This window comes from Rhodnius prolixus, unplaced genomic scaffold, assembly GCF_049639745.1.
Source record: "Rhodnius prolixus isolate KJV_2025 unplaced genomic scaffold, Rpr scaffold_6, whole genome shotgun sequence".
Taxonomy (NCBI): Eukaryota; Metazoa; Arthropoda; class Insecta; order Hemiptera; family Reduviidae; genus Rhodnius; species Rhodnius prolixus.
The window spans coordinates 19,791,516-19,814,857 of NW_027411634.1; the positions used below are offsets into that span (position 1 = coordinate 19,791,516).

A 23,342-nucleotide genomic window follows, 5' to 3' on the forward strand; every position below is an offset into this window, starting at 1 on the left:
CAAAAATAAAAACTACTTAATTTTTTGGGGTAAACCTTTTTTATTTTTCAACATAGTCTCCTTTTATGCTTATACACTTCGTCCAACGCTGCTCTAGTTTGTTGATCCCTTCCGAATAATAGGATTTGTCCAAGTCTAAAAAATAGCCATTCGTTTCTGCAATCACCTCCTCGTTTGAATAAATTTTTTTTCCCGCCAGCCATTTCTTCATATTGGGGAACAAATAGTAGTCCGAGGGAGCCAAGTCTGGAGAATAGGGGGGATGTGAAACGAGTTGGAACCCTATATCCATTAATTTTGCGACCACAACTGCTGAGGTGTGAGCTGGTGCGTTGTCGTGATGGAAAAGGACTTTTTTGTGGGCCAATCGTGGGCGTTTTTCTTGCAGCTCGGTTTTCAAACGGTCCAATAACGATGAATAATATGCACCTGTAATAGTTTTACCCTTTTCCAGATAGTCGATGAGGATTATTCCTTGCGAATCCCAAAAGACAGTCGCCATAATCTTTCCGGCCGAAGGAACGGTCTTCGCCTTTTTTGGCGCAGATTCCCCCTTGGTAACCCATTGTTTAGATTGTTCTTTGGTCTCAGGAGTGTAGTGATGTATCCATGTTTCATGCACAGTGACGAAACGACGCTTAAAGTCCTGCGGATTCTTCTGGAACAGCTGCAAACCGTCCTTGCAACACTTCACACGATTTCGTTTTTGGTCAAGCGTGAGCAATCGCGGCACCCTTCTTGCCTTTGCCATGTCCAAATGTTGATGCAAAATATTATGTACCCGTTCATTCGAGATGCCCACAGCACTAGCAATCTCACGCACCTTCACTCTTCTGTCATCCATCACCATATCATGGATTTTATCAATGATTTCTGGAGTAGTAACCTCAACGCGTCCAAAACGTTCAGCGTCACTTGTGCCCATATGGCCACTCCGAAAATTTTGAAACCACTTATAAACTGTTCTAATCGAAGGTGCAGAGTCACCATAATGTTTATCAAGCTTCTCTTTAGTCTCCTGAGGCGTTTTGCCTTTCATAAAGTAGTGTTTAATCAACACACGAAATTCTTTTTCGTCCATTTTTTGAAAATCACTCGACTTCCTCGATTCAAACGAATGCCAAACACAAAGAAATAGACCGATCTGGCTGAAACTTGGTGTGTGTTCTTCTAAGAGATGGTACTAACTAAACATAACCTCGATACGCGCCAGTAGTGCTATCTCTCTGACTTTGCACGGACTTTTCAAACGACCCTCGTACATATATGCGCAAATGCATGTGCACGCCAAGAGGCGAGTGAGTGGAGTGAACGATGACCATCCAGTGATGGAAGCCATTAGTTCGCCAGATTGGCAAGCTTATGCAGCAACCATCCTAGGAGATCGGCGTTATGTGTTGAGATGGTCGCGTGGTCACCGCCCGCTTTAGTCTGCGCTGTGGATTTGAAGGAAGTGGTTGTAGTGGACATGTTGTGGATCAGAGGGTTGTAATAATTGTGTAGATTTGAGTGGAGTTTTGCGTATCCGAGATTAGGGCTATTTCAGAGACGAGAGGAATATTTAGATCTGAGAGTACGATTGGAGTTAACTATTGTTCTTAGAATTTTAGACTGTAAGGTTTGAAGTAGGTTGATGTTCGATTTTTTTTGGCGCTGTATTCCATACGTCCAATATAGGGGCAATTAGGGCTGTATATAGTTTTCTTTTGTTCGTCAGGGTTAGTTTAGAACGTTTTTCGAATAGCCTTTTTAACATTTAAAACCTCAAATTGCGCTCAATTCGTTCTTAGTCTCGTGTGTGGGTTCCATGTTAGTCGTTTGTCAAGATGTAGTCCGAGATATCGTACTTGGTTAGTAATTGATATATAAAAGTGTTGTGCTACCAATATTAAAATTGTTTATAACTAGTCCAATTATTGTTCTATTAAACCTTTAGACCTTGAAGCTTCAAAAAAATTAGTTAAACAACAGTTATCTGTATGCAGGCGAAGTGGTTTCTTGGATCTAGACTACAAAATCTATGTGTTGTAAAAAGAATAAGTATACAAAGTTAATTAAAGATAAAAAGAATAACTATGACAAATCAATATTAGATGATTTCTCCAATATTAAGGATCCTAAAGCTTTTTGGTCAGTAGTCAAAACATTTAAAACAAAAAGATATTATTCTAAACAAAGTCTCTCGGTGAGATTGGGAAAAATTCTACACTGATATCTATCAACCATGTCCTAATATTGAGGGCCTTATTATTTTGGCGTCCCTTTGTAAATCAAACTCTGTTCCGGCCAGTTTTTGTTTAGAGTTACTGAAATTTTTTCCACACAAAACGTGTTATTTTCCTTGCAAGTTCTATTTGTATTTAATTCCTAAACTTTGGTTGAGAATTTCTCTTTGAATGCTTCACAAAAATAGAAAAGGTGATAGGCTTGATCTTGCAAATTATAGCAAGGATAGCTTTGGCTAATTGTATTTTAAAAGTTTTTACTCAAATTTTGTTAGATCGTAGTGAGATACAGCATCAAGTATCCCCTTGTGGCAGCGTCGAAGAGTTGTTAGCAAAGAATTGGGTTAATATCTCTAAGGCAACGTTACGGTTTTATTGTGTGGTTTGTAAAATAAAGAATTAAGTAATGCTTATTTTGTTCAGGCGAGCTTGTAAGTCCAATTACCACCAAAGTAGGTGACATGAACGGAGGTGGATAGCTAATAAATTTTACTATAAATTGCTATGTTAACTATTAAATATAATCCAAGGTCTAGACCGGAAATCACAATACATATCAGCTTTGCAGGCTTCACAATGTTTCATTTTGTTATAGCTTTATTTTATTTTCCGAGTTTTTCTGTGCTTTTACTGCCTTAAGGTTAAACTTGAGCTAACCACCGCCCGTTCTGAGTTCTCACTACGTCCTGGGGGAGTTGATTGCAATTTAATTCGTGATTGAACATTCCAAAATAACACACAGCTTGAAAATTGTTACCACAGAAATGTAGTGGTATTTATAACAATGAAGTTTCTTACGTCAGCGTAATTGCGGCGTACACCATGGTATCCAGGATGTAATGAAGGAGTTTCTATACCGAATGCGGAAGGATAGCCAATGATATTGTTGTTGGATCGATAAATGCATTGGGTTATTTCTCTCATAGTTGTTGTTGTATGGTGCGCATGTTATCCAACAATTTCCTATTGGCTGATGGGAAACAACCCTAAAGGGGGAATAAAGGCAGATAGACGCGCCGGTATACATGCGTACTGTCATGATCCCATCGGTACTGACAGACAACCATTAATTATGTAATGCCTTCTCTCTCACCCATAGGATATCGTCTGTACGACGGCTGGTTGGTGTTGGTAACAACATGAGGGAAGAAGATATAGCCAACAGCCCTCCTCATTTCTCCTTTCCGGCACAGGATAGATGACCAAGCATAATATGTTGTTCCCTTGGTGTGCGCCTCTCAGCCCTTACACAAAATTACAGAACCTTCTGGCCCCTTCTAGCCAACCAGCTATCCAACCTGGCCATTTACTTCTTTTCTAGTCCAAATTGTTGCAAAGAAAAAGAAATTGACTTTTAATAGAAATGAAATTGTCAAGATTTATGTCTTAATTTTTGTTTATTTTCTTCTTTCATCTTTCAATGGCTGCATAATCCAGAAGTACTGTAGAGTATTCGGTACAAGAATTCAGGAATTGATGTTGGAACGCTCCCATACTCGACTGTAATCACAAGAACTCAATGAACGATTTAAACTACTTACACTGGGGTTACTTGGAAGACGATCAAAACTACTACTATATTACAAACAATATTGATCTTAACAATGCTGAATCATCTTGGAACATTCGCTACTGAATTGGGGACTCTACCGAACCTTTAATTTCTTATCGAATCCAGTCTTTACTACCAAAGAAATATTGTTAAAGAAATATTTAGAGATTCCTTCTCCAATATAGTTGAAATTAACTATAAAACAAAAAAGTTCCAGTGGACAATCTGCGACCATCCTAATCCATCAGCTTCATTTTATTCTAACCTTCCTCATAACGCACGTTATGAGTAACTCAAAAAAAATGTTTGAAGCGTCTTTCATATAATACTGGATTATAAATATTTAGAGGGTACCAATTATGGTCTCGCTGAGCTTCTTACTATGGTGATGAAGGTTAGTGATCTATATCAGCGTTTCCCAAATCATAAAAATAACATAGACACGGTTTTTCCTATAATACATAAAAATATTATACAGTAAACTTGTTGAACATGTGCAGTAATAAGGTTAGTCTGTCTCAAGATATACGAGAAAATATAATAGCACATTTAAGAGGATTAAAATTGTCTTCCATGGAGTATTTTGCAAAACCCAAAAACATAAATGATAATTGGATTCCAAAACCCCTTCTATAAAGAAAATTTAGGAAAAGCTACATCATTATCGATAAAAGATAAAGAAAATTTCATAGAATTTGTCATGTGACAGAACTTACGTAAATGATAACTATGTAAAGATCTGCTTAAAGAGACTGGATTGTAATGAGTAAGCTCTATCCAAGCAACATTAAATTTAATTGGTACTTACAGGTAGTTGAATGCTTAAAAGATATTAATTTAGAAGATTTGGGCACAAATATAATAATCCTAAAGAAGAACTTTGTAAATTAATTAATAATTTTGAAGAGAAAAATATGTAGGCAGTTTTTAATTTTTTAAAAAAGTTTTAAAACTAAGATCTTACACTTTACAAAGTTTATAAAGTGAACGTGAACTTGAACTCCTTTGTAACAGATACATTGGTATCTCTGTACAAATAAGGATAATAATAATAAAATAACGCACTCGGAATAACAAATTTCATGAAATACAATCATTTTCACGAAGTGGTACAATTTAGCATGAAGTACTACCAAGTGGGTACTGGGTACGCCAGCCAAAAAAGGTTGGGAAACGCTGATCTATATTATTATACTATTGGAGCTTTTAAGTTGCGTTCATTCAATATTAACGAATAGCTTGTATTATTACTAAATAAACAGACTGCGTTTAACTGTATTTAATACATAAATGTGCTGAATATGATTTGTAGTACAGCAATATCTCTTAGTTCTCTTGAACATCAGTATTTATACAGTGATTTAATATTTGTAAAGTCTACATTTCAGTTAAATTTATAAGTTTATTTCAATTAATTACTAGATTTGGTATCTCAGTAGTTTGGATCTTATTTTTTTGATTTTTTTGTGTGTTTATCTGTACTACAATCAGCACGTTGGCGCTATAAGTAACAATGATAACAGAGTAACAAATGTAGCAAACGAATGGAGGAGTTACCCAATGGTAACACTCCAAAACATTAGACTGTTATTCACTCTCTTCAATTGAGAGGAGGTCAAGAGGCCACTGTCTTTTAAGACGTCTTGTCGGGTTGTCAGGAAGAGTTCTAGAAGAAAGAATTTTGTGCTAGAGGATTTATATGAGATTGCAGGCTGAAGTGGAGTTGTCTGTATTGTTTTTTCAGCGACTTGTGTGACAAAAGGAATGTTAAGGTCAGTGTGTATAGTTCAGGTTGGAGTCCATAAAATGGAGCGTTTACAACAGTTCGAAGTATTTTAGATTGTAGAGATTGAATCCTTTGGAGATTGGAGCGTTTGGTTGAACCTCACAGCTCTATTCTATACGCCCAGATGGGATTTAAAATAGAAGTATAAATTAGTCTTTTGTTGTCCAGAGAGAGTTTTGATCTATCGTCAAAGAGTCTTTTAAGTAGTCGATAGCGTCTGTTTAGTTCTGTTCTTTTAAGTCTAGTGTGGGGGTTTCTGATTTTTTTATAATTTTTTAATGGTTTATTAATTTCTGTTTATTTCTTTTATCTTAAAGTTGATGTTTAAATTAAACAGACAGATCTTCTTAAAAATAAACAACCTTCTGGAAGGCCCCCAGCTGACCCAGATAGGCTTACCGCAAGGAAGCATTTTAAGCCCAATCCTGTACTCTATGTATGTAGCTGATATAGAGACAGTGTTGGTCGAAAATGTTAAAATGCTACAATACGCCGACGACGTGTGCATCTACACAACACAAAAAACTTCTGAGGATTGCAAAAAAGCGCTTGAAGAAGTTATGGTAAACCTAAAATCCTGGACACTTCTGAACGGGCTGTCGCTGTCAGAACCAAAATCAGTTCTCTGCCCTTTTACTAGAAAGAGGAGATTGGGCCTCTCCGGTGAGATGGTACTGGCGAACTGGAAATTTCCATGCCAAATGTCCGCAAAATTCTTAGGGTTGACAATAGACAAAGTACTTAATTGGAAAAAACACATCGAAACCGTGGAACTAAAAATAGAAAAGTACTTCAACACATTACGAGCCTTTTCCCATAGGAAGTGGGGGGCGGACCCGGAGGTGTCCCTAATGTTCTACAGGGCCACAATAAGAGCGGTACTGGTTACGGGTGTTTTCTGTACGGTCAGGCCTGCAAGTATATTATGCGACCCCTTCACGTACTACAAAATAAATGTATCAGATTGTGTCTCGGATTCTTGAACAGCACACCTGTGGACGTAATGTACGCAGAGGCTGGCGAATTACCGCTCGCTTACAACTATTTCTGTTTATTGAAATATTTTCAAACAATCTCCTTGCTAAAGGGTCTTGTAAACATAATAAGCAATAAATTTATTATTATTTTTTACTGAATAACATTAAAGTGAACCACTTTTTATTGAAAATGAAATAAATTGCTATTAGAGGAAGTCTTTGTGTTCGAACCAGCTTGAATTTTTTGCTTTTAATAAAAAAAAATTATAAAATAAATAAAAATTATATTATAAAAATATAAGTTAAAGAAAAAGTGTTGAATTAACGGTAACAAGTGGAGTGTGGCCCGTAGTTCCGCAAGAGAACAATGGAGAAGCAATGACGCTAAAAAAGTATATTGGTATCACATCGCTCTTCCGCCCCAAGTAGATGAAGACCAAAAAAACAGGAGGACAGAAAAGCTGTCAACAAGATGGCTGTGCCCCCGTTGTCTGGACTTTTTTTTGGTGTGATCTTCGCTGGATGTTTGAAACTTGTCAACTCATTTCAATCAATTGACCTTCTAAAAATACCTGGAGAAATTAGACTGCTTCCTTCAACAGGAGAGCATGATGTCTTTGGTTTTTTTTTTAATTAAATCTAATTTTGCTTAATTTTTTATGAAGTCATTAAGAACAGTTAATTGTTAGTTAGTTGCACTTATTAGAAATTAGGTCAGCTAATGTTTAAAGTATATACATATATATTATTAAAAAATGATAAAAACGAAATGGACGATTCACTACGTAATAATGACGTAGCTGATTTCTTATTTGCAGTTTCACTTCTTCAGTTTGCAGTTTTCAGTTTATATTTATTATTTTTTTGGATTTTTATTGAATTAATTTTTTTGTATTTATTTTGTGGATTTTTATTTTTTTTTTTTTAAATATGTGTATGCACGCGACTAGTTCCATAGCTTTTTGAATGTTCTGTCGATTTATAAAACTTATATTGTGCGCGAAGCAATCTCATATAGACCAGATTTCTGTGCCGTTAAATGTTTTATAATGTTTAAGTGTTCTTTCGGTGGTTAGCTTGCTGTTTGAAAATCCCTGAAGTAACCCTTATCTATTCTGATCTACAGCTCACTCTCAATATTCCTCCACTTGCCACCAGAAGAATTTATTGCGATCTCTCTTTCCTCTGCAAACTTCTCCATTCTCAAATAGACTGTCCTTACCTTCTTTATCTAATTTCTTTTAATATCTCATCCCATACTACACGACATTCTTCTCTATTCAATGTACCGTACTGCAAACATAATTACGTTTTTTTACTCCCCTATCTTTCGTATGATGCGGACAGTCAATCATTTTAACTTACATTTCTTTGGCACAGATATACAACATTTTTTAAATAAAGCCAGATGTCAACCATTTCTTTGAACTATTTGTATTGCATAAATCTTTGTAATAACCTCTAAAAGGTAAAATAAAATGCTAAAGCCTAATTATAAACCTAAATTATGGACTGAGAACTGTTTGTATTACTTAAGGCGCCACGGTAGCCGAGCGGTTAGAGGCGATACCTGTAAAGCTAATATGTATTGTGGTATTGGGTTCGATTCCCGGTCTTAGGCCTTGGATTTTATTTAATGGTTAATAAAAGAAATTTACAGTAGAGTATGTTTCTAGTCGCCTCCGTCCACGACACCTAATTTGGTAGTTGGACGTAAAGTTCGCCTGAAAATCTAGGCATTACTTTGCTTTGTTTACTTACTATTTGTATTATTTCTATAAATTGGATATAGATCCGTTTTTTATATAATAGCATTTTTAATAATTCTAATCTATCAGGCACTTGATATTATGATTTCCCGTATAATTATGTCGTATATGTACTAGTGAAATTCAGTTTTTGAAAATATTACCTTATTTTTGTGAAAAAAACAAAAAAATATACAAATATAAAGTTATAACGATGAAGGGTTAGATTTTGGAAATACTGTGCTTGGAGACATTTACTGAGGGATTTTTGTCTGTGCCCGGATTATTATAGCAAGATACTGGTGTTGGGTCCATTCAGTTGGCAGCCATGTTGAATCTATTGAACAACAGATGACTTTAATCGTTAGTTCTGTAATAACCTATCTGTGATCTACTCCTTATTTTCTATTGAAGTCTAATCATTTTTGTTCTCTTTTCAAGTGCAATAATCATAATTTTTATTTAAAAAAAATCAAAAATATAATTTAGTTTTTTCAAATATTTAGAAGGGGGTAAATAGCCCCCTAGCTCTAGGTTTGCTTATTTTTAGAAAAAAGGGGGCACCATAATATATTATGTTTGTAATAAATGGTTTGGACTTAACAGAAGACCGGCATTTTTGGTTCTAGCTCAGAATGAAATTCTTTTCCAGGTATATCTTCCCTTCTCATTGAACATTATTAATCATCTTTCGTATGACTGCTAAGACCTCTTTTCATATTTTGGTTTCCAACCTTTTTTTTAAAAAAAACTATACCCTTGGGGCTTTACGATTTTGGAACATTGTCTGTTGGTCAGTTGTCCTGGTATTAAGCGTAAGGATCATTTTTCATAACTTTGATTCTTGTAGGTCAATTTATAGACTTCCACATTCTGTTTAGCAATTGTAAACTCTTGTGGACCAAAGTTATTTTATTGTATTCAACTTTTTACTTTCTCTTACTTACGTAAGTAAGAGAAGTGATTGTTATCTTGCTGATTTTGAGTTTCTGGTAGAAGTAGACGTCCTGAAATCAGCATTACTGTAACTTTGTATAGAATGAGCCTTTGCTAAGCTTTTTGATTTCTTGGATTCCCTACTTCACTGCCTCGACAAAAATTCGGGTCTTAGCCTAATCCTAATTGTCCTACTTGATGGTAGGTAATTCTTGAATGTTGCTGGTAGGATGTACAAAACAGATGGCTTCTGTAGCCGCACAGTTCGCTTACCTTAGCACAAGTTATACGGCTTTTTTTGCTGGGCTGTTTCCATACTCTTTAATAATTAGATTCCATTAGGGCGGTCTTGTAAGGCCTAAGCCACCGCGCCCCAATGGATCTATTGTGGCTCCCACTGCTCTTAATTCTGGAGAGCGGCTCCTGGGTAAAGCTCTCAGGCCTTGGTTTTTCCCTCCCCGAGAAGTAACATCCTTAGCCACACGAGCCCCTCACACTGAACACAACACGTGCAGTGTCGTTTCCTCCTCTACCTAACTGAACCTACAATGGCTGGCTATCATCTGCCAGACCCATGCAATGCATCTGAGCCTGCAGTGGCCAGTTAATAGGCCTACAATTATCCTGATTACCACACGGCATTGACAGATTAATTCTGCAGTCAGCCTAGGCCAGTGATGGCGAACCTATGACCCGCGGGTCAGACAGTGACCCGCGCAAGCTTTTTCACTGACCCACAATTGCTAGGCAACCATTTGTTTGTTTACGCGGTTTGATTTAGATTTTCTAATTGTGTGGATATTTTATATTCTATTATGTATTTTTTTTAATCACGCATTGACACAAAAGCAATTTAAATGCTATCTATAACCTTTAGTTTGATCATTACAGTTCTAAAACGCAAATGACGACAAATGCTTTTGTAGTATTTTAAATAAAGCAAAAGTGTTTACAAAATATCAAATAAAATGTATAATTTTACTCATATTTTGTTTGTTAAAAAAAAATCGACAACCCAACAAAGCAAGTAACCATATTTAGATTTTTCTACAGATGAAACACATTTTTGTAAGGTTTTGTTCAGTTATGTTTGTAAAAAAGAGACTTCCATAGCACTTGTTTCGTCCCGTTTTACCCATTTAACCAACTGAATTTTAAAGATGTTTAGTTTTGAAAATACTCAGTTTAAAATTTTTAAACTTAACTCTTGTGCAAATGGGCATTAGTGACCCAAGAGCTAGTACTAAAAAAAAAATGAACACAATTTGACCCACGTCTCAAAAAGGTTCGCCATCCCTGGCGTAGGCGAATAGCCCATAATGAACTTCTTCATCGGTGTCTCTTAATCTAATAATCTAATAATGTGACAAGAGAATATTATTAGAAAAAAATATATTATTCATAACAGGGTATTACGATTATTTTATAAAATATTTTATTCTACAATGCGAGGTGCGTTAAGATTTATTTTCATTGACGTCTGAAGTTTTTTTAAAGTAAAATGCCGTCCTCCGATTCGTTTACAGCACCACAACATTGTCCATCACCGGACAGTGAACTGTAAGAAGCTCCCAGGAAGAGAAAAAATCTAAGGGGCCAGCAGCTGGATTCGAACCCGAAGTGAGAATCCAATCGCTTATACTGAGCTCCCCTAATAGAAGATATTATTTTAAAGTAAATTTTTATTTACTGTTAATTAAAAAAAAAGAAGAAGTGCATTTTATCTTTATTGCAATTCCGAGAAAGATAAGAATTCTAATAGACAAAAACCTGCGACGAAATGATACATATTTCTGTATCAAATTCCCTGTGCAGTCGAACACAATGAAATAAGAGATTATTGTTAGTTAAAAGTGTAGCTCAAAGATAGCGCTGGTGTCTCTTCTACTAGTTAAACCAAGTACTTTGTCTAAAGCTGTACAGACTTAAACTTGTTTAATCTGGGCTGTTGTAAAACGCTATCATGAATCACATATTTGTCTGATTTACTATTTTAAGTGGTTATTATCATTATCATGGATGTAATTTATAAATTTCCTCAAACACTTGAGTTGTTTTCGCTAAATGTTTGCTGGTTACGATAACATTTTTGAGAGATGTGTACGGAAGAGAAGGGGTTCCTTATGTAACTTTTATATCACTAAAAAAATGATTAATTCTTTCGATTAACTTGTCGATATGTATCGATGTCGTAAAATACTTTGAAAATTTTGTTTTAGCGCACAAATCTGAATAAAAATGTTCAACTTTCTGACAGAAACACAAACTCCAGAATATTTTTTTGGAAATAACGTGTAAATTTGCTACCAATATAGAGTGATCTTAAAGCTTCCCTTAGAGCTCCAATTAAGCTACATTTTTAATTATTATACTGGGTAATTAAAATAGGGTAACGAAAGCAATGTATTCTTTTTTGAACAATATTTTTTGGTAGGTTTAGACCTTGGAGACTAAAGGATAGTTCTGGCCCCTGAGGGCATCTAACCACTCAGAAGGTTTCTCCACACCAATCTTCTCTAGTTTTACTCCAAAATAAAGACCAACAAATTGTATTGTATAATATAAGTTTTGTACCATTATTTTAAGGTGAATACATATTAAAAGAAGAAAGAGCCGAACCGGAAGAACTCAGTGAAGATGAGCCACCATCCTCTTTATTACCGGAACCTGACTTTTCACTTGAGGAAGCACTGGAATTGGTTGGACTTAATGATGGAATTGATGTGAGTTTATTCTGTTTACTTATTTGTTTTTAAAGCATTTTAAGTTTAATTTACTTTTTGAGGTAATTGAGACTTCACGAGCTCTTCAAATACACATCAACCACTTATAGGACTGGTTTAAATGGCGAATCAAAACTAACGTTACGAAATCAAAATATATAGTATTTACTCTAAGACGAAAAATCCTACCTCCCATCATCTTGAACCAAACCCTTATACCAACTGTGGACCAACCTTGGATTGCATCTAGACAAACGGTTGACGTGGAATCCCCATACTAGACTGAAAAGACAAGAAACTAACCAACGCTACAAAACTTCTCGCCAGACTACTTGACAAACGTTCGAAATTTAACCTACATAACAAAAGACTCTTATATCTACTGTTACTACGATCTATTTGGTCGTACGGCATCGAAGTATGGGGGATCGACTAAGCGTTCCAACTCACTACGCCTCCCAGACATTACAGTCAAAAATACTTCGAAAACTTCTTAACGCTCCGTTCTATGTATCTAACCTCACTATCCAAAATGACCTCAAAATCCCTTTCATTAAAGGGATTACTAATACTCGATTTCTCAAATTTCATTCCTCTATAGCAGCTCATCCTAACCCTCTCATAGAACACCTATCTTCCTCCACATTACCAGAGTAATCCTCTAAGGAGATTGAAGAGAAGATAGCCTCGTGATCTAGCTAAGCATGTTACTGGAGTGACACCACTGGGTGCCTTCTCCACTTGTGATTTTCACGTATTTTTTTATCACATTTGCTTGTTGCAACTTCGTTGCAGTTGTAAATTCCAATAAAAGATTTTTAAGAATAAAATGAAATAATAACATTTTATTTGTAATTTAAATAATCAGACAGTGAATTAATTTGAAAACAGTTTAAGACACTACTTTGGATCTGTCAGAAACCTCCATAAATCTGAACTAAATATTACGCTAAGAAATTTAGGTTAAAATAATAACAATGATTTTATGTTATTTATGAATATAAATGCAAATATTAATTCATAAAGAAAATTATTATTATTATTTACAATGATAGGGAAGGGATTAGCTAAGCGGTTATCGTATTGGACTCCCACGCGAAGGTCCCGGGTTCGAATCCAGCCGCTGACCCCTTAGATTTTCTCTTTTCCTAGGAGCTTCTTACAGCTTACTGTCCTGGTGATGGACAGTGTTGTCTGTAACGAGAGAACTTTGTACGGAGGCCGGCAGTGCGCTGAAAAAAGCTCCGGGCGCCCAATAACCTTAGATGTTGGCGCGCCTTAAATCATTAAAATGAAAATAATGATAATTTATTAGAAATTAGGGCGGATATTTTTATAATTATTCATTATCTTTATCAACTCATCATCTCCTCTTATTCATTCCCCCTCATTACATCTTTAATCCGAATGGAGTAGATACTTCTCCAATTACCAAGACAATGTCATGCAATCTCCCTTCTCAAAGAAGACCCGCAGCTTTAGAATTTCCTTCTATGCAGTATCCATTTCTTGACAATATTTGTGCAAAAACTGTTGTGAAAAGGATTTATTAATTGCGAAAGCACTAGGAAAAGTATTAACTGAGTTTTGAGCAACTTACAAGTATTTTTATAACTTACATTTAAGTTTCAGTAAGAATGTGAAGCGATTCTACAAAATTTGCCTAATTGTCGAAATACGAACTACTTGACCGAAGTCCTTTAGTTGATGATTGATTAGCAATCTTTGCCTTCACTTTAGTTGATGAATATATCCTTCGCTCAAGAAGTTATTTTGTGGTTTATTTAATATTTTCACACCGTTACCACTTTGTGAAGCTCTCTACAGGTCCATATATTATAATTATGGAGCGGAGGCAAGTAGAGTCAGCCTACATATAGATTCTGGTTTTTTAGCTGGTTAAAGATAAATTAACCGCTGATTGCCTTCCAGAGATACCAATGCTTTCTTCAAGTTTGGTAGGAAGCCCATTTCTTCGTGCAGCACCCTGCCCCATGGTCTTCTTGACTAGTATTATTAATGTTGTCCACTTAACAATTTACCACTGGTGGAGAGAGAGACTACTCCTCAAGAACCACTTTGTAAACTAAAAGTAACTGCTAACACCTTCAATATTCTTGTTCCTCGTTCCACGCACTTAATTATCTACACTAATTACGTCTAATTAAGATGTACTTCCTCACCTCTATCTTACTACTACTACAACTACGAGTACTACTACTACTACTACTACTATACACTTTGCAACATTCAATTTTACAATATGTTGTTCAAATTGGTAAGTCTGTAAGACCATTCCTTCCTTTAATTAGGCTTTTGAACTCAAAAGTTGCATCAAGTAGAGGCTAATTAAATCTAGGATAGTCAGCGTCAAGTAGAGGCTAATTAAATCTAGGATAGTCAGCATCAAGTAGTGGTTAATTAAATCTGGGATAGTCAGCATCAAGTAGAGAAGAGGCTAATTAAATTTGGGATAGTCAGCATCAAGTAGTGGTTAATTAAATCTGGGATAGCCAGCATCAAATAGTGGTTAATTAAATCTGGGATAGTCAGCATCAAGTCAAGTAGTGGCTAATTAAATCTGGGATAGTCAGCATCAAGTAGTGGTTAATTAAATCTGGGATAGCCAGCATCAAGTAGAGGCTAATTAAATCTGGGATAGTCAGCATCAAGTCAAGTAGTGGCTAATTAAATCTGGGATAGTCAGCATCAAGTAGTGGTTAATTAAATCTGGGATAGCCAGCATCAAGTAGAGGCTAATTAAATCTGGGATAGTCAGCATCAAGTCAAGTAGTGGCTAATTAAATCTGGGATAGTCAGCATCAAGTAGAGAAGAGGCTAATTAAATTTGGGATAGTCAGCATCAAGTAGTGGTTAATTAAATCTGGGATAGTCAGCATCAAGTAGAGAAGAGGCTAATTAAATTTGGGATAGTCAGCATCAAGTAGTGGTTAATTAAATCTGGGATAGCCAGCATCAAGTAGAGGCTAATTAAATCTGGGATAGTCAGCATCAAGTCATGTAGTGGCTAATTAAATCTGGGATAGTCAGCATCAAGTAGAGAAGAGGCTAATTAAATTTGGGATAGTCAGCATCAAGTAGTGGTTAATTAAATCTGGGATAGTCAGCATCAAGTAGAGAAGAGGCTAATTAAATTTGGGATAGTCAGCATCAAGTAGTGGTTAATTAAATCTGGGATAGCCAGCATCAAGTAGAGGCTAATTAAATCTGGGATAGTCAGCATCAAGTCAAGTAGTGGCTAATTAAATCTGGGATAGTCAGCATCAAGTAGAGAAAAGGCTAATTAAATCTGGGATAGTCAGCATCAAGTAGAGAAAAGGCTAATTAAATCTGGGATAGTCAGAGTTTTGGACTTTGTTAATAAAAATTAGTTGTGCCACCAGTAGCCGAGGAAACTTGCCAGCGCTTTTCTCGTACTAGTTTTTCTAATATCTGGATTCAAAGACTGAGAACAGACAATCCTTATTAAGGGCAGACAGAGGTTGTATCAGTTAATCTTTGTCTGGATCCCGTTTTTATTTTATTTCATCGGCGAAAATAGTTAACTCACAAAAAATACTTACTCCAAAAATAGCAGAATTTCTCGTCTAAATATTTTGGTAATTCCCTTCTTCTTGATTTTATTTGTCTTTTTAAACCGAATCATTCAAATATGGCTTCCAAACGTCGCCGGAACTGAATCAGCGCGTTTATCACGCCCGCAAGCGTCCAGCAAAGGCACTAAACTACTCGTCTTCAGTAGTTAACGGAAACTGCGAATTGTATGTACGATATTTTGCCTCGATCTCCCCTAAGCGCTATTTCCTTCATAGAAAACATTTTCTATTTTCATTTTATTTCAGTACATCCTGGGCCACAAGAAATTACCTCGGGGGCCGCCCAGTTTTATATAAAGAACTAAAAATCTTTGACATTATTTGAACATTGAAGAAGAGAATTTAAAACTTGGCAAGTGAAAGGTCTGTGCATATTTGCTCCACCCAACTTGAGCACGCTATGGTAATCTTGTCAATCTTCCTCCTCGAATATTACCACAACTATCTTTCAGATTATAATTTATTACCATTTACATTGATGTATACTCTCCTTTACTACACCTACGTAATTTTTAGTGTCCCGTTAATAGTTACCTAGATAATATGGAATAAGATTTCTCTTTTTTCTTTTTTAATCATTTTAGCATACTGAAAGGTTATGCTAAGTCCCCTCGCCGATATCTGTAATTATGTCTTTTATCTTTCACCATTTTCTGGTATTAATTTTCACATTGAGCGAAATTTCCTTACTTGGATTTTGTGGTTTAATTTTGTAAAAATTATCAACTAGCTAAAGATTTTTTACTCTATCCTGCACCCAGACGTATATCGTTTACTCTCGGTAAAATCAGTAACTTATGATTCGCTGCAAAAAGTATTTTATATTAGAAAAGTGCTCAATATACAGCCGAATTAGGCGCCACGATGGCCGAGCGGTTAGAGGCGAGACCTGCAAAGCCAATATGTACTATTGTGGTACTGAGTTCGATTCCTGGTCTTAGGCCTTCGATTTTATTTAATGTTTATTATGAGAACTTTGTAGTTAAGTACGTTTGCTAATCGCCTCCGTGCACGACATCTAATTTGATAATTTGACGTAAAGCTCGCCTGAAAAAGTAGGCATTACTTTGCTTTACTTTACTTTTTACGGCCAAATTGGTTTCTACGATTTAGAAAAAGCTGTTTTGATTCCATAATAATTGTTCCCAGTTCATAATGTAAACAAAGGCAAGTGTTAAAATTGTACCCAAAATTTTAATTCTTATGTTACTCAATTTACCCACCCTGTATCACAGAAGTATCCTATACCAAGCCACAATAGACCCAAAGGGGTCGCAGTGGCGTAGGCCCTGAGGCCGCCCTAGTCTAATCTAATCTAATCTAATCCTATACCAAATTTACGGAAGAAATTTTTCTAGTAAACATTGTAGTTTTATGTGTTTTTAATCAGTGTACAAAAAGGGGTTTAACCATGATCTATGCTTTGTTTTCTTTTTTTTTTTTTAAAGGAACAACTACTGGATCATGCAGATGTTGATGGTACTGATGATCGTGATTTGAAAAACAAGACAACTACAACATCACAACCAACACCTACAGTAAACGATCAAGCAAACAATGAAGCCAGCAATAACAGCAAAGACAAACTGATTATTGCTAAGGATGAAGGTGCTGAAGAAGAAGAAGAAGAAGTGGAAGAAGAAGTAGACGACGACGATGATGGATTATCCAATTTAGACAGTAATATTGATGAATTAGAGGCAGCATCGGCCGCAGTTGATCTGTTAGAGGGACGCTTAGCTGATATATTTGGCGATATTCCATCTCCAGTGGAAATTGATCCTGAAGACAATTTTAACCCCAAGCCTTATGCGCAGGTTAGTTAATATTTATGTTTGCTTTTTGCATGATTATTGGTTTATTTAAAAATATGTACCAATATATTTAAAGCTTATAGTGAGCTGGTATTTTCAAGTTTCGTGTTATTCTGTGCTATGGCAAGTCAGGCGCCACGATAGCCGAGCTGTTAAGAGACTAGTCCCGCAAAGCTAAGATGTATTTTTGTTTTAGTGAGTTCGATTCTCCAGTCAAGGCCTTGGATTTTATTTAATGTTTAATATGAGAACTTTATAGTAAAGTATGTTTACTAATCGCCTCCGTCCACGACACCTAATTTGGTAGTTAAACGTAAAGCCCGCCTGAAAAAATAGGCAATTACATTACTCTTCTACTTTTCTTACAATACCTAGTCTCCATATATCTTTTGTTTTCTGATTAAAAGTCTGCTAATACCTTTAATATCTCTCAGCTTTATTAAACTCTTCAATCAGAAAGTTCTTTAATAACTTAAATTTTTACATTGGTGGAAATATTTCATTTTTAATAGAACTTTGATTTTTTAAATTTAGATCATTTCAGCAAAATTTTTAGCAAAATTTTAAAAAAATTGAAAATATCTATAAGCTTTTTTATAAGTTTATTAAGTTTATAAAACTTATAAGTTTTTTAAAGGAATAATTTGGTTTAACTTTGAAAAAATTGAGTATTCTCTGTCTCAAATTTTTTTTGTAAGTGAGATCTCTTTTATTTGTCACTTTTAAACTGATTGGGCAATATTTTGAACTACCCTAAAACAAATAGTAGTCTTACAAGAAAAATATCACTGTAAATAATTTAAAAATCATATATGGCAATGGCCGCTGTCTTCTGCGATAGTTTATAGCAATCAAATCGCAAAGCCGACATTATAATTAAGTAATATATTACTAATAAAATAAAGAATTAAACAATGTAGTATGCGGGATTGCATTAGTGAAATGAGGGCTAAAGTTACTTTTTTTTTTAAATGAACGTTTAAAAATTCACGATTTTGCGTGTCAAAATTCGGGGCGAGTGTTGGTCTAGTGGTCAAGAGCGTGGCTTTGAGTGTGGGAGATCACCGGTTCGAATCCCGTGTATGACTACTTTTTATTTGTTAGAAAAAATTGTTTACAGTAAAGTATGAGCTCCGCTTCCCGAGTCCACGGCACCTAAATTTGGTAGTAGGACGTTATGTCCCGCCTGAGCGTTATCACCGTAAGGATTCAAGAATCAAGACTTCGCTACTTAGACACCATTGTATTTGTCTGTCATCAGCGTCGTCTGTTCTGTTTAATCGATTCTCTTATTTGTTTTTGTTCAGTATTAACTAGTAACTACTTAAAGTTAGTGATAAGGTTAGTTTTCTGTTTATCCCTTCCACTATTCTTATAAATTATCCGCTCGGTTTGAAAAAAAAAGGTTGAAACCTGAACACCCTGACACAATCTCCAAGGACTTCAGGTTAATCGAAACTCTACCCTATGACCTGATAGTTCTAGGTGAAAAATCCTCGCCTTTTTTTTATTTAGCCTAGGGTTTCCTAGCTGACTTTTTTTTTTAGTATTATCTCTGCTGGTTACCAATTACCAGGGTGCACGCAAATTAGGGTTCTCGAGAATAAAATTTGACAGAGAATAAAAGACGTTTCTTCAGCTCTTGTTATAGTCTCCACAGGGTCGGAACCCATTTACAGGGGAGCTGTTTCTTGACCCATTGTATCTTGCAATCCAGATGAGGTGGCGTCAAGACGCGCGTGCTAACGCAAAAATGTGTACAGTATGCCTTGGACCAGCAACAGCTAGTAGGAAGTGAACATTAAGTGACGCTTGCTGGCTCTTCAGCAACGTACCCTTTTCAGCTGCAAGGACCACAGGTGGTAGGGTAGGTGTTTCTTGTACAAGAGCAGTGCTGGAAATCTGTGACGGCCTTCCAAAAAATATATAGTAAATATCCCAGACTATATATCCCAGATATATCTGCCTCCTTTAAGTACTCTATTCGCAACTACCTCTCCGTTACCATATGAAGACCATAGTTCCCGGAAATGAAGAAAGAAAGTAGCTACTTCCCGGTCTTGGAACAATTTAGATTTCCACCAAATCAGAGTGGGCCCTTAAAAAGAGAAAAGTGTCCTCTACTTATTGAATAGATAGAGAAAATTGAAGCCGAAACTATCAAAAGGATCCACAATTTGTAAAGACAAATTGAGCCAAATTTAATTCACTTAAAATCCTTTGAAGTTTAACAGTCTACTTCAAAAACATACATATGTATGATTAAACCATAGAGTGTACTATATGAATTATGGCTATATGTATACATTTAAAGAGATATTGTTTTCCTCCTATGTGAGTAGCAAACATTATGTAGCCATTGTTGAAATCTCCTTAATTACAGGTTACATAGAGAAAATTTTTTATTGCCTCAACCAAAAATAGAGATATAACCTCCCCCAAAATAAGGAAGGTTATTTAAAAGCAGTTTCCGTTTTATTGTTGTTGCAAAAGGTAACTTACGATGACCAAGGGTGTGGTTTTTTATTTTTTATGTTTATTTTGATAGTTTGCTGGGAAAAGAGAGGTTATAGGGCATACTGATGTACAGGTTATTGTAGTTTTACTACACTAGCCACACTTAGTGTGATTGTAGTTGTTGTAGTTTTACATTGACTGACAGGTCTGACGTACTCATAATATATTTTAATATGTATGGAGTAAAATGTTTTTATGATCTTTAAAAACATTTTTTAAGTATATACTTAATATTTTTATTACATTATTCAGTTTCTCTAAGCGTATACTTTGGGCTACTTGACTTCCATCATTGTTGTAAATGTGTACACATTCAACAACAGCCCTGGTGGCTAGATTGGATGATTTAACCTTTTGTAGGAACTTAAAAAACGAAAAAAATAAAAGATTAACTACATGCCCATATAGGAAGTTTTCGTGTTAACTGCGTTTCATACTGCTTGCATATAGCACTTGACATTAACGAGAAAACGGCATTTACTTTACGGTAAATCGGTAATAGTTGCCTATTAAAATCTATGTAAGAAAAAGATAGATATATATATTTTTTGTGTTTATTAGGACTACGGAGATTTCTTTTCATTTGTTATCCCGTGTATTCTATGTCCCCGCACAACAAGTGGTTACTAAAAAATATATGACTATATACTCCTTTCACCATTACGTAGCTTAAAAGTGTTTTCTTTCCCATCTTTCTAGTATGCGACCACCGTTAGTCGCATGCGTTTATCTCCTCCTCTTGTATTTACTAATTTTTATTCATTTTTTGTTACCTCCACTTCTTGGTAACCTTATCTTAATTTCTTTAGGAATCAATTTGTATGTTCCACTTATGACTTGGTAATGAGGACAGTTAATACCTACCAAAAGAACAACTTTATTTGGCAGCTACAATAAATTAATATTTCTTAAGATTCGGCAAAATAAATATTTCTTGATCTATACATATACAGGGTAAACCAGTAAGTAATGTCCATAGGCATACTGAGTGTAGTACATCTAATGTGGAGTTTTTGGCCAACTTCATATTTTCCACTGTTCTTGAGTGACGTCACTTAATATTTTTTCTCTAAAAACATTACATTTTTTGCAATAAAAATTGTTATTACTCAGAAAGTTTTAGTCTGAATTCGATTCTGATGGCACGGTTAGAAAGACAGATAAATTTTCTAAAAAATTGACACCATTTCGAAGCATAAGTTATTCTCCAAACAGCCTCAATCTTCCTCCTGGTTACTGGAAAAATAAAAGTTATCGAAAATTTTTAAGAAAACTCATTAGGCCCTTATGTGATCATTATCAGACCTAGGTGCTGGCCACTTTTTATAAAAGTTTCCTTGTCTAATGAGGGCTTTCAAACGGTATATCATTTTCCAGGATTCCTTTTATCTTCGTATGAGAAACTTAGTTTGTTTTGCTAGAAAACGTGTTCACGAGCAGTCAACAGTGTTAGTTTATCAAGTTGTTTAATTCATTGAAAAACTCTTTTAGATGACCAATAGTCAATTTTTAAAGTAGATTATCTTAAAATAAGGAAGTCAAAGGTTACAAATTGCACTTCAAATATTTACTTCTGGTCTCCCTGAAATATTTGAGAATAGTTAGGAATTATTACAAGTGCTATTTTTATAATCGAAGGTTATTTGCTTAGTTTCAAATAGGGTACAATAGAAAATTTTGAAACCAAGTCTAACACATAAGGGAAGTTTATTTGTAAGACACCTAGTTGTATTGGTTAGTACCTAATTCAGATATAACGATTATCTATTTGTGGGTTCTAACGGCTGTTAAGGCTTATTAACATTCTTACCTTTATCAACGGTGTAGTTGTTTGTGAAATTGTAATTTGGAGTAAATACAAACTATATGAATTTTTGTTTAGGTACTTGTTTAAAATATTACCTAACATTTCGTCAAATATTTCAGAGACATCAGAAGTAAATGTTTAAAGTGCAATTTGTAACCTTTGACTTCCTTATTTTAAGACAATCTACTTTAAAAATTGACTACTGGTCCTTCTAAAAGAGTTTTCAATGAATTAAACAACTTGATAAACTAACACTTGTCTGCTCGTGAATACGTTTTCTTGCAAAACAAACGTAATTTCTCATACGAAGATAAAGGAATCCTGGAAAATGATATACCGTTAGAAAGCCCATTAGACAAGGAAACTTTTACTAAAAAGTGGCCAGCACCTAGGTCTGATAATGATCACGTAAGGGCCTAATGAGTTTTCTTAAAAATATCGATTACTTTTATTTTTCCAGAATTCGGAGGAAGATTGAGGCTGTTTGGAGAATAACTTATGCTTCAAAATGGTATCAATTTTTAGAAAATTTATCTATCTTTCTAACCGTGTCATGAATCGTAATTTTAAAAAAAATATTGTGACGTCACTCAAGAACAGTGGAAAATATGAAGTTGGCCAATACGTCATTGAACTCAACTTTAGATGTACGAGGGTCGTTTGAAAAGTCCGTGCAAAAATAAAAACTACTTAATTTTTTGGGGTAAACCTTTTTTATTTTTCAACATAGTCTCCTTTTAGGCTTATACACTTGGTCCAACGTTGCTCTAGTTTGTTGATCCCTTCCGAATAATAGGATTTGTCCAAGTCTGAAAAATAGCCATTCGTTTCTGCAATCACCTCCTCGTTTGAATAAAATCTTTTTCCCGCCAGCCATTTCTTCATATTGGGAAACAAATAGTAGTCCGAGGGAGCCAAGTCTGGAGAATAGGGGGGATGTGAAACGAGTTGGAACCCTATTTCCATTAATTTTGCGACCACAACTGCTGAGGTGTGAGCTGGTGCGTTGTCGTGATGGAAAAGGACTTTTTTGTGGGCCAATCGTGGGCGTTTTTCTTGCAGCCCGGTTTTCAAACGGTCCAATAACGATGAATAATATGCACCTGTAATAGTTTTACCCTTTTCCAGATAGTCGATGAGGATTATTCCTTGCGAATCCCAAAAGACAGTTGCAATAATCTTTCCGGCCGAAGGAACGGTCTTCGCCTTTTTTGGCGCAGATTCCTCCTTGGTAACCCATTGTTTAGATTGTTCTTTGGTCTCAGAAGTGTAGTGATGTATCCATGTATCATCCACAGTGACGAAACGACGCTTAAAGTCCTGCGGATTCTTCTGGAACAGCTGCAAACCGTCCTTGCAACACTTCACACGATTTCGTTTTTGGTCAAGCGTGAGCAATCGCGGCACCCATCTTGCGGATAGCTTTGTCATGTCCAAATGTTGATGCAAAATATTATGTACCCGTTCATTCGAGATGCCCACAGCACTAGCAATCTCACGCACCTTCACTCTTCTGTCATCCATCACCATATCATGGATTTTATCAATGATTTCTGGAGTAGTAACCTCAACAGGGCGTCCAGAACGTTCAGCGTCACTTGTGCCCATATGGCCTCTCCGAAAATTTTGAAACCACTTAT

The 23,342-nt window shown here is 35.5% G+C and overlaps 1 protein-coding gene across 8 annotated transcripts in view; it reads left to right on the forward strand.

Annotated features, from left to right (window-relative positions):
• The window catches only part of cnc (NFE2 like bZIP transcription factor cap-n-collar), a 312,953-nt gene that overhangs the window by 143,634 nt on the left and 145,977 nt on the right, over positions 1-23,342 (forward strand). For all 8 annotated transcript variants that reach the window (XR_012462767.1, XM_074142259.1, XM_074142262.1 and 5 more), the window contains 2 exons: positions 11,811-11,947; positions 17,013-17,381. Coding sequence is in view for 7 of the 8 variants with exons in the window: in XM_074142259.1 (XP_073998360.1) it covers positions 11,811-11,947; positions 17,013-17,381 (506 nt within the window). In the remaining variant the exon portion in view is untranslated. The remainder of the gene's footprint in view (positions 1-11,810; positions 11,948-17,012; positions 17,382-23,342) is intronic.